Genomic DNA, 13147 nt, shown 5'->3' with positions numbered 1-13147 from the left:
ATTCTTTCATCTTTCCCATCAAGTAGACTCCATGGTGGCCTTTCCCTGCCAGTGCCAAATGCATGTCCAAATTTTAGGATGAACACAGCTTAGGCTCAGGCTGGGATCCTGGCAACCTATACTCATCTTATTTTCTACCACCTGCCCCTCTGGCCTCTGCTGCCAGAATTTGGCAGATGATATGCTTGCTGGGCCAATCACTGGGCTTTGGAGGGATGATATGATGGCCTTGGCCCCTCAAGCATTTATTTAGGACTCTGAACCCAAATAGAAGACAAAGCATGCTAAGTATGAGGAATGATTTCAAGTTGCCTTCTTAGACTGTATCAACCAAGTGTAACAGATAGAATTGTTTGGATCCTGATTCAAACAAACCCAAGAATAAAAACACCATTTATAATGCAATCGGGGAAGTGAACACTGACTGGATATTTGATGCTAATAAGCAGATACTCTCATGTTTTTTACATGTGATAATGATACTGTGATTGTGCTTTTTTTAAGGGTTCTTGTCTTTTAAAAACACATACTGACATATATGTGGATGAAATGAGATGATAGCTGAGATTTGCTTCAAAATAAACCAGTCAGTGTGAGAGAGGTAGAGAGAAGTGGGTGGGGTAGAAATAAAACACTTCTTTTGAGGACTGTTGAAGCTGGGTGATGGTTACATGGGGCTTCATTGTACTATTTTGTCATTTTCTGTCTGTATTTGAACATTTTCATAATAGAAAGTTACAAAATAATTCCAGGCATCTGCAGAGACTGGGGTTCTGGAGTATCCTCACTGCAAGCAAGTGGATATATCTACATTAGCATTTCCTGAATGCAGGAAATTCAGTTCCAGAGTGGAGACTGTTTTGACATATCTAGTTCCCGCCAAAAATATACAAGAAAGTCAGGCTCTGTACACCATGCCAAGGTGAGTTAAAGAAAGTAAGGTTCCATCAAGCCACAAAGATCTAGACAATATCTATTTACACTCAAATGAAACAAAGACTTTAATAACATCCTGGCTCAAGCCAATACACCATATCTCCATCTTCTGGAATCAAAGACAAAGGTGTGGTTTCTAATTAGAGACAGCCCCCTTGGGTATCAAAAAACCACAGGGAACTTAGGAATTACTCATTTCCTTCTCAAGTGGTCAGTTTGGACTAGATCTCCTTAATGTGGGCTTTCAATGCCAATAGCTACTTCTCAGACATTAGTACTTCAAACATATCTATCATTGTATTGGGGTTCTTCAGAGAAACAGAACCAATAAGATATACATAGATGTAAATATAAGAGATTAATTATAAACTGGCTCACATGGTCATGGAGGCTGAGAAGTCCCATGATCTGCCATCTGAAAGCTGGAGAACCAGGAAAATCAGTGGTATACTTAAGTCTGAGTCCAAAGGCCTGATAATTGGAGGACCATGGTATAAGTTCCAGTCTGAGTTCAAATGTCCAAAGAGCCAGGAGCACCAATGTCCTAAGGCAGAAAAAGATGAATGTCTCAGCTCAAAGAGAGAGAGTTAATTCACCCTTTCTCCATCTTTTTGTTTTATTCAAGCCTTCAACTGATTGGATGATGCCCATCCACATTGTAAGGGTGATCTTCATTACTTAGTCTACTGATTCAAATGCTAATCTCTTTTAGAAACACTCTCACAGACATACCCAGAAATAATGTTTTAGAAGTTTTCTGGGTATCTTTAGCCCCATAATATTGACACATAAAATTAGTCAACCCAATCATATTAGAAAAAAGCATTCAAAGTTTCTTCCATGTGGTGTTCAGAGAAATAAGGTTGTGCCTATCTTAAGCCTGTTCAATTATGAGTCTTTCTAAGCAGCAAAATAATCCATATGAGTGGTGGACCCACCATGCCTGACACAATGTGTGCCTCATTTATTTCTACCAAATCACTGTAAATGTATGATTGCTGCCCTCTCAGCGAAAGGAATCTCTGGTTTTACAGAGGCAGTAAAAGAGATCTTTGAAAACTATGTGTTGAATAACTCCACAGTCTGCTGTGCATCATTTTTATTGACTGTAATGAAGATGTTATCAGTGTGGCAGGAGTATCATCTGAATATGCCTGGACACAGAACCTTTTGAAAATATTTGACTTTATTCTCACTTGAACCTGGCAGGACTCAGAGAGGGAGGCAGATGCTGTGGTGAGCACACTGTTCTCACTTAGTTCTTTTTGTTTTTAATTTTATTTTTTTTCTCACTTAGTTCTGAAGGAGGAGGTGCCACCTGAATATCTCCAGGTGCATCTGTGGGCATTGGCATCTCCTCCTCTACCTCTTCTAGTTTCTGATATGCCCAGCTCTGGTCAGCTGTGAGCCCTGATAACCCTTATCAGAGCAAGAGGCCCATATCTAACAAGGAGATTGGGCAAGTTTTCTCCTGTCTCTGAGTCAATGACTAGGTATAACAGGCCCATTATATCGTATGTTCCCCCCAAAGACCCTCCCCAGCCTCACTAGCTTTGCCTTTCCTCCTTATTTAAACTCTATACCTGGGGGTCTCAGCCTTCAGCATATATCAGAATCACCTAGAAGGCGCTTTATATCACACATTGCAGGCTCCACCTCCAGAGCTTCTGATTCAGTAGAATTTGCATTTATAATGATTAGCCAGGTGATGCTGATGCTGCTGATCTGCTTTAAGAAGCTCAGCTCTAGAGGTCTCTAGAAGTCTTTTCCTGAATCCCAGTTTCCTTGGTTAAGACCCTCTACTTTCTCGGCCTAGACCTTGGCCTTAACCCCAGCTGGCAAAACCAGAAAGATCGTGATGCAGGAATTATCGGGATTCAACCTCAAGACTCCTGCTGGTTCACTGTGAGACCTCTACTTAGACACCACTTCGGATGGTCACGAACCCTGAAGAGGACTGAATCCTCTTTAATTTCTAGGACATTGTGATTTGAGTTGTTGTTACTACCTGAGTGTCTGTCCTAGAATTTAACCTAAGAGTTAAATTCCCTTAGGTCCTGTCCCACCCAACCACAACTTTCTTTGTGCCTTCTAGCACCAATGCTGAGGTCCCAATCCTATGTAACCAAACCAACAGGATAGTGTTCCAATCCTCTGTACCTCTCTCTACTGGAAGCCCAGATCTCAGGCTCCCAACTTGACTTTGGCACCTGCACTGCTGATTCATCTTTTATTATTATTATTTTTATTAGAATGATGATGATGATAATGATGAGTTCTTCCAGGACAGAGAAGGCCTCAGTTCAAGCCCATCTGTATAAATAAATATGTAGGAAGAATTTGGCCAAATGCCTTTACTCCTCTGGGACTCAGGGCTGGAATAAACAATCTATAGATGCCCAGTTTCCACCAGCAGATAAATGTTCCAATTCATGGAGATGGGAGGATACCCCAGCTTTTCCATTTTTTTCAAAGCTTCCCTGATGATTACAATGTGCAACCAGGGTTGAAAGCCACTAGCCCATCCCTTGATTTCACAAATAAATAGACGAAGACTTGGAACAGTGGCATGCATGTCGGAGTTTCACAAACAAAAATTGGAATCTGGGGCAGCTCCGGTGGCACAGCAGTTTAGCACCACCTGCATTCCGGGGCGTGATCCTGGAGACCCGGGATCGAGTCCCACCTCAGGCTCTCTGCATGGAGCCTGCTTCTCCCTTTACCTGTGTCTCTGCTACTCTCTCTCTCTCTGCATCTCTATGAAGAAATAAATAAAATCTTAAAAAAAAAGAAAAGAAAAATGTTATAAAAAAAATTGGAATCTGGCACTAGGATTCTGGCCTCCCAATTCCTACTACAGAGATCCATGCAGACATGGGAATAAATACCACCTTCCCACTTCTAGGCAGGCCCAAACCCAAGCAGTGGCTATCTAGCTCAAATGTGCCACAGAATCATCTAAGGAGTTTGTTAAAATGGAAGGAGATCTGGAATCTCAGCCAGACCTTCTGTGGCATAGAGATCCCCAGGGGAAACAAGGAAGAGAAGGTGACTAGTGCGCCTCCTAGATGTCAGAGTATGTCATCAGCATCTACCAAGCTACTTTTACCTGGGTTAGCATCCCTGCCCTGGACTTGCCCTCCATTCTCTGGTTGTGATGCTCTGAATAAACTAAACACCTGATTCTGACTTGGGCTCCAGATTTGAGGACTATATAACCTGACACCCAATTCTGACTTGGGCTCCAGATTTAAGGATTAGATTGGCCTCTTGCCTTATGATCCTCACTTTTTCTCCCTCTCTTCCCAGCTTCCCCAGCTGAGGAGGTTGTGTGCCTCCTTACAAAAGACCAAATTTCACCACTGCTGGACAAACCTTCAGAGGCCTTCCCTGCCCATAGTAAAGCAACCCAGCCTCTCCTCTTAGGGGCTGGAAACCATACTCATTATACACACTATTAGCCATAAAGGCTTCAGGGGCTATTAGAGAGAAACAAAAGTCCCCCCAGTGATTTCTATGGATGGTCTGAAATGTTTGTCATTGTCCTCAAACAACAGTTTGTCACAGGGACATATAATTCGGCAGAGTCTGAGCAGGCCCCTGGCTCCTCACTGGTTTATTTATGTCATTTATTGGGAGCTTTTAAAGAATTGTTTTTCCCAGTCAGCCAAATGCACTGATGGAAGCACACTGTCAGCCTTCAAAAACCAGAATCACATCGTTGTCTAGTAAATATGTTCCTGCTCTTTAACTGGGTTTTAAAATTGCGCTGCATTGTAGAAAGAAAAATGGTATGTGTGTGAGTGTGGCTCAAAATCTCCGATGCTTGGGGGAGGGTCAGCTGGGTTCTAGTATCTTTCAACAAAATGCAGCAATTTATTTGTGGAAATCCCATTATAGCTAATAGGAGTTAAAAACCATTTAAAAAGATAAGGACGTCTAGCCATTTCAAGATTATCTTGTGAAATGTGCCCTGCTAAAAAAGGAATGAATTTTGCAAAGAACATCGCAAATCTAGTCATACCAATTCAACTCACATAAAACAATTAAAACTAAATAAATCTGATACCAGTGCTAAATGCTTTTTTAAAATCTATCTTTAAATACATCAGGCTTAGAAATTCTCACTACTAGGAAAACATACGCTGCACACTTATACATCAAAGGCTATTCTCAGGCAACTCCCTTTAAGCAAGTTAATTGGACCAAATTTTAAATTAACATGAAGGAAGAGAGTATTACAATTTATAGAATTGAAGATCTCAAACTTAAAGAACTTTCAAAATGGAGTAAATCATATCCTTGAACCTGTTCTGCTCGACATGTTTAGTAGCATCTTGGATAAAGATGGAAAGAAAGCTTTTCCAATTTACAAGGGAAACAAAACTGAGAGAAATAAGCGATCCAATAGAGAATAAAATAAAGATGATTCACATTGGTTTTGACAGCCCTGAGGAAATTGTACCCTTTCCTAAAGTAATTCTCCTCTACCTCTAGAAATTGATTCCAGGAAAATCATCCCAAGAATGTTGGAAGAGGAAAGAATTAATAAGAAGAAAAACACTATACACAGATGTTTAATACAGTCTTATATATAATAGGAACAACAATAGCATGCTAATATTGGATGGATGCTTCAATAAATTACGATACATTCATTCAATGAAATACAATGCTGCAATACTTATGGAAAGTTTATAAGAACAAAAAGAAGTGCTTCTTTTATTTTTAAGATTAAAAAGTCAGGATATGAAATATGAAATAAAAACTTTTTAAAAAATATAACATATTAGGAAAAATAGCCAGAAAAATCATGGTAATAGTATTCTTTCTTTCATGTTTACAATTCCCATTCAACAGTCACTCTTTCCACAATTTAACACTTATTAAACATCTACTTGGGCCAGCACCTGGGGGTGACTTTTATTCTCTTTTACTTCATACTTCTCTATGATTTATAGTTTGTACATGAGGCTGCAATTTCCTCAAGAGGACTCAAGCTTACACTGAGCTTATGGAGCTTACAAACTTTTAGAGACTCTCTTCTTTCTTTGAAAATGCAAACTTTCCTGGGGCACCTGGGTGATGCAATTGGTCAAGAGGGGACTCTTGGTTTTGACTCAGGTCAAGATTTCAGGGTCCTGATCTCAGGGTCAGCCTCACAGTCAGAGGGGAGTCTGCTTGAGATTCTCTCCCTCTCTCTCTGCTCCTCCTCCCAGCTATGAGCTCCTGTGCATGTGAGATCTCTCTCTCAAATAAATAAATACATCTTTTTTAAAAAATGCAAATCCCATCTCTGTTATAGTTCCCCAGGTCACATGGACTCTGTTCTTTTGTTTCTCAGCTCTGAGAGATGCTATTTACCCACCCAACTGTAGGAGTAGCATGCCTCACAGAGGAGGGTCACTGACTACCAAGGTCTACCTGAGCTGTTCCTCCCCTCCTTTGATCTCCTCCCCAACAAACAAGAAGACAGGATCCCTAAACCTCTCCTCCTATTACAGGTAGCAGTACCACCTTGATAATGACCATGTGGGTTAACACATACAATAAAAAAAAGTGTTGATCATACACCTACCAAAACGCACAACACCCAAACGCCTGGGTGGCTCAGTCGGTGAAGTGTCTGCCTTCAGCTCAGGTCATTATCTCAGGCCCTAGGATCATGGCCCAGATCAGGCCCTGCTCAGCAGGGAGTCTGCTTCTCCCTCTCCCTCTGCTCTTCCCCCACTCATGTGCACTCGTGCTCTCTTGCTCTCTCTCATAAATAAATAAATAAATAAATAAATAAATAAATAAATAAATAAATAAAATATAATTTTTAAGTGCACAGCCACATCCTCCAGGCCAACTAAATCAGGGATCTATGGGTTATAAGTACCTGAAAGTTCCCCAGACCTTGGCACATGCTATTCTCTCTTTGCAGAACACTCTTTTCCCACATCTGCCTGGCTTATTCCCTCGTCTACTTCCTGTCTTTGCCAAATTTCCCCTTCTCAAGAAGGCCTCTACAACCATACTATTTTAAATTCCTGACCACTCACACTTCAGTACTCCTGGTCCATTTCCTTGCTTTTACTTTCTCACTGCATCCATCCTCTTCTTGTACACCACATATCGTACTTAGGTTGTTCACTGTTTCTCACTCTCCCATTCCCCTATCCAGTAACCATTGGAATGCAAAGCTCCAGGAGGCCAGAGATATTTTCATCTTTATCTTCTGCAGCTGTAACCCCAGCCACAAGAATAGAATCTGGCACGTGATAGGCATTCAATAATATTTGAAGAATAAACAATGAGTAAATGGTGCAATCTCAAGGAAAACTGTAAATCATAGCAATCATTTGTTCAACACCTATCATATTTGTATGTGCTATTTCATTAGGTCCTCTCCAGAACTCTGTGAAATGAGCAAATATTATATTCATTTTATAGATGGAGAAGTTGAGGCCCGGAAAGGTGAAATAACTTGTTCAAGGTCATTCAGTAGTATATTCTTTGCCACCATAGCAAAGTACCAGATGACATAAACAACATAAATTTATTTTCTCACAATTCTGGAGCCTAGAAGTTCAAGATCAAGATGTTGGTGGGGTTGGTTCTCTCTGAGGACTATGAGGGAAGGCTCTCTTCCAGGCTCCTCTCCTTGGATTGTAGATTTTTTCCCTATGTCTTCACATAATCTTCCCTTCATGTATGTCTGAGTCCCAGTCTCCTCTTCTTATAAGGATACCAGTCAAATTGGAGAGGGGTGCTTATAGGACCTCACTTTGCCTTAATTTCTTGTTTAAAGGCCCTATTTCCAAATATAGCCATATTCTGAGAGACTAGGGGTCTTCAATAGATGTAGGTTCCCATAACAGGTAGCAAGCAGATGGCAGTGGTAGAATTTGAACATGAGTTTCTTGACTACAACCCATACCCTTCCCTGTTTTTAAAAAAATATTGTATTTATTTATTCACAAGAGACACACAGAGAGAGGCAGAGACATAGGTAGAGGAAGCAGCAGGCTCCTTACAGGGAGCCTGATGTGGGATTCAATCCCAGGAACGAGATCATGCCCTGAACCAAAGGCAGATGCTCAACTCCTGAGTCACCCAGGTGTCCCCAACCCATACCCTTCCAACATCACTGGGCTCCCATCTACTCTGGGATGGCCTCTGACCTGCAGACATGACAACCACCTCCCTATGTGGAACATCCACAGGTACACTGTGCCCGAAGCTGACAGCTTGATTTCCTACTTCCTGGGACAGCATATGACCCAATTTCTCTCCAGCCTTGAATCTTGTTAATCCAATTCCTCCAGCGCTTCAGATTCTATTGTAAGTCGCATGGGGACCATCCTCTGTGCTGTGTCATGCACACAAAGCATCCTTCTTTCAAATGGCTCCCGAGGCAGTGCACAGACATTGCAGAAATCCACAGCCCAAATGATTTCTGCAGGAGTCCAAGATGCCACTCTGGAAGGGCCAGTGAGAATTTGCCAGAGTTACAGCCTGAGATGACCAAAGCTCTACCTGCCACCAGGCTGTTCTATCACCCCGCCTCCCCAAGGTCATTATGTTTCCTCTCCCAGATCTATGATAATTAAATGCCTTTTTTTGCACTTCTTCTTTAGGGACACCGCTTCAGCTCTCCCATAGTGTTTATTTGGTTCTGAGCATTAGATGGTCTCCCATAGATAAGGCACTATCATCTAAGGCTCAGACCAAGCCTAAGTAATGACCCTTTGCTGTTTCATTGCCACTCAGCTCAGATCCAGTGTCACTATTAAGAAAGCCCAATTACTGGACCACAAAACAGTCTCTTTCCACCATTTAAACTTACAATCAACTCAGACTGACCAGGCAAATTGATAAGACCAACTGGTTAGTGGCTGAACATTAAGAAAGCTTTAAAGAAAAATCTATTTGGCGGGAACAGTAAAGCTTTGGGGCATCGTAGACATACTTCTGATGGGAATTTTCATAAAAAGAAGAATGATCCTCATTAGTCTTATTAATATTGAGCTCCTGCCAAGTCTCAGACACTGGCTGGGCCCTGGGCTTACCAAAATGAATAAGACATGGTTGAAACCCTCAAGAAATCTACCATGTCACAGAGGTGACAGGAATACCTCATCAAAGTTCAAGATGGTCAAAACAGGAAGCTCACCTTGAGACACAGAGCCAAAGTAGACCAGGAGAGAATGACCCACACCTATCACTCTGGGGAATCAGATTGTTGACCATGAAGTAGATGCTGTTGTGTGGAGAAGGACACTGGGACAACCACCAGCAACCAGCACTCACACTGAGCTGCCTCATGATCTCCTGTGTTCCACAATCCCTCCACTGGCTGCCATTATCAGCTTAGAGCACTTTGCCAGAGTGATCTGCCATGTGATCTGCTCCTGGGCAGTGAGTCTATACTCCCCTCTCTCCCCAAACACCCAGTCACACTCACACACACACTCTCAAACATGTACTAACATTTACTCACACATTCATACTCTCACGCATTCATTCATGAGTGTGCACACACAGGCACACACACACATGCTTTCATTTTCCCCTTCAACCTCACATTCAGTTTCAAACTGAGGTAGACCTCAAAAATAACAGGGATACTAAAACAAAAAGGTTCAATATTTGGAACTATCTGCCCCAAGACATTCTCAAGACAAATCTGATTTTTGCCAAGACTCTTTCTGTACCAACTTTAGCCTGTTCACACAGAAAACAGAAAAACCCTGTGAAATGTGAATCACCTCAAGCCTCCTTCCAGTTCCAAGCCCTCCAATGCTTTCACATCTCACTCAGGACCTAATGGTCCAAGAGGTCTTTCAGACTTACCCTATTACCTCACTTGCCTTCCTCCCACTCTCCCAACCCACCGGGATGCAGGCCCCTGGACTCCTTCCTCAACTCCAGGTGTGCTCTCCACTCCACTGGCCCCTCCACTTGCTCTTCCCATGGATGATAGGATCTGTCCTTTACTAGATAACCTACCCCCTTTGCTCAAATGTCATCTTTCCAGTGAGGCCTTTACTGGTCACCCTGCTGAATATTGTTCCACTGCCTTTCCCACAGGTGTCATCTCCCAGTCCAATTTTGCTTTAAATTCATAGTTCTTATGCCATCTTAATGAAGAGTACACTTTTTTCACTCTGTTTTTGTCTCCATTTGCTTAGGGAGAAGGCAAGCTCCCAGAAGGCAGGGACGACTGTTAATTTGGGCCATAGCATTTCCCTTGAACATGAGAGAGTGCTGGGACAGGGGATAGGCTCCACAAACAAAGAACCAGCAGGAGATGGATTCATTTGTCTTGGGGCTCTCTAGGAGGGAGTATAACACAGGACAGTCATCTTTACACTGAGAGGTTCCAGATAAGCACCTTGGGAGAAACCAGACCAAATGATGGGAAGGGGCACTGTGAGGGCTCTGGGGGCCCCCGTCCCTCATCAGGAGCAGCTCCATCTGCATTCGTTTTAGTTCTGAACTTTTCACATAAGATTGTACACCTAAAACTAATATTATACCGTATGTTAACTAAATGGAATTTAAGTTAAAACTTTAAAAAAAAATGCCTCTAAAGAAAGATTTTTAGGGCTAAGATAGAAGTTTTAAAACCACTGAGGAAAGATCACAGAGACAGAAAGAAATGGACTGGAATCCAGCTCTACTGCTTTTAACAGCGAGATATTGGCCAAGTAACATATGTTTCCAGAGCTTCAATTTCTGTATGTGAAAAATGAAGATGATACATACCTCCAGGGGTAGTATTAACAATATTTAGCAAATGGTGAAGCACAGGAAGCAGCCAATCAGAAAGCACTGGTGTCAACATTACAGGAGACAGGATGGCTGTGCCTGGCACAGGCAGAGGGTCATTACAGCATGAGTCCCCAAGTAAATCTCAGGGCTTTCCCAGGAAATTTGAGGGCTCTTTGTGGTCCCCCTGAGAGACATAGGAGTGTGAGAGAAGGAAAAGGCTAATTCAGGGTGAGCAATAAAAACCCAAATCTTTTTGCAGCCACCTTTGGAGTGCAGACCTAGAATGCCCCATGAATGAAAATCCAAAACAAAAGGTCTGACCTACCTTCTTTCTATAAACTCTTCCAGGGATTAAACAGCATACCCTGAAGCCATAGACAAGTCATAATACGCCCATATTTTATCTGGGTCATATTATGTGCAGCGTAATTAATGTTTAAAAAGCATTTCTGCAATAAAATGTCTCTGGAATAACCAGCATGAATCACAAGGAAGCTGTGGCCGTGTTTAATTTGATTGCAGAGGAGATTTCTAGTTAGTGGAGCATTGCCGCCAATGGCCCCTTACTGGACACAGCTAAACACGGCCAAGTGATTACATTTCCAATCAGAGCCAGAGTCTGGGACCGACAAGTCCCCCATGAGAGCGTTTCCTGGCCAAGAAAGCCCTTTGTTCCCTGTCTTGTTCTGCGAGTGTGCTTTCTCCAATGTCTCCCGATTACTGGGCCATTTACCAGCATCTCCAAGGAGGATCTTTGCGTGACTCTTATGAAAGAATTCTCGGCTGAGACTGCCTGATGGCAGACCTCTATCAAGTCATTCTCTCAATTTGGTGAGCTGATGAAATGCATCAATTATCTCAAAGCACTAAAGTTTGACAATTTCTTCATGAAATGAATATTTTAGTCCCTGCATAACAATGGAGGCAAAATGAGTTGGGAAGAGTGGAAAATTGACAGGCCAGGGTTTTGCAAAGAGAATCAATTTATCCTTGGTACAACAGATTTTCTTCATCCATTCATTCTCACTTCCTGCCTTACTTACCCCTTGGCTTCTACTTCCCCAAGAGCCTCAAATGAGTGGGGGTGGAGAGGAGATGTTTGTTTTACCTGTGAATTGGCGGGTACATAGCTGGGTCTGATAGAAATAAGGATGATTTCTAGACCTGAAAGACATGATCCACTAAGTCTAAAGAAAATACTCCCCTGTCCCTGGCTTGGCTATGGACAAACAGATTGGCTATCCAGTCCAGTCTTATAGATTTAACTGCAGTGTCCCTCCTCATTGCTTTCAGGCTGATTAATAACTAATCAGAACATAACAATCTGCTATAAAAAATGAACTATCAGAAGTGGTATACTATCTACTCTTCTATAAAAGTATAAGTTGGGCGACGCCTGGGTGGCTCAGCGGTTGAGCGTCTGCCTTCAGCTCAGGGTGTGATCCTGGGGTCTGGGATCAAGTCCCATATCAGGCTCCCTGCATGGAGCCTGCTTCTCCCTCTGCCTGCATCTCTGCCTCTCTCTGTGTCTCTCATGAATAAATAAATAAAATATATTTTTAAAAAGTATAAGTTGGAACAAGTTAGTGGTTATCCCTACAATAATGTTTTTTTTTTTTTTTCAATAATGTGTTTTATACTTCCATTTGAACTTGCTTTCTGAACAGGTTGCTTCTTGGTTAAAAACTTGGGCTCATGAGTCTGAACACCTGGGTTCAACTCCTGACTGCCATTTCTTCTGCATCCATAAAGCTGATTCTATCTGGCCATAGCCATTATACTGAAATTTCTGCTCAAATTACTAAATAGTAACCCCTCCAAGCATGTAGGGTACTTAGCAGTTTGCAAAAATACTCTAAATATGTATAATCTCATGAAAGTCTCCCAGCACCCTAGGAGGATAGTCTCCCATCTTTCAGGCCTTCACTATGACAATCTCTCTGCTCAGAAGGTTCTGCTTTCCAATTAACATTCAATTGTCCTTCGGATTTCAGCTAAGATAATATCTCCTCTAGAAGAAGCTGTCCTTAACTCAGATCTGGTGCTTCGAGCAATAAACTATTGTACCCCTCAATTTCCTCTGCTGGAGCACTCACAACACTTTACTGTCATTGATTGCTTGCACATCTGACTTCCCTGCAAACAGAAGTTCTGTGAAGGCAGACTATGTGCATCTTGCCCACCACTACATGGCCAGAGCTTAGCACAATGACTAAACCTAAAAGGCATGTACTATTTCTTTAATGCATGCATTAATTAATAGATTAATTAGGTTAGAGATATAAATTATGAGACCTGGTTATGACACAAATGTTTACTGTTCCCCCAATATCTCTGTGTTCCCCACATTCCCCAGTCTCCTTTCAGCAGGCAAGACCATGTGATTAGTTCTGGCCAATAAGCTGTGAGCAGGAAAAAAAAAAACCATGAATTTCTTCAGGGTCAAAGCTTT

At 42.0% G+C, this 13147-nt stretch overlaps 1 protein-coding gene across 1 annotated transcript in view; it reads right to left on the bottom strand.

Moving 5' to 3' along the window:
• The window catches only part of LOC144310237 (uncharacterized), a 331034-nt gene that overhangs the window by 171069 nt on the left and 146818 nt on the right, over positions 1-13147 (bottom strand). The window contains exon 5 of the mRNA XM_077890999.1: positions 1315-1480. Within this exon, the coding sequence (XP_077747125.1) occupies positions 1315-1480 (166 nt within the window). The remainder of the gene's footprint in view (positions 1-1314; positions 1481-13147) is intronic.

Source organism: Canis aureus, chromosome 3 (genome assembly GCF_053574225.1).
Source record: "Canis aureus isolate CA01 chromosome 3, VMU_Caureus_v.1.0, whole genome shotgun sequence".
NCBI classification, from domain to species: domain Eukaryota; kingdom Metazoa; phylum Chordata; class Mammalia; order Carnivora; family Canidae; genus Canis; species Canis aureus.
Note: the sequence above shows the minus strand (reverse complement) of the source record. Positions and strands in the feature narration are given on the sequence as shown.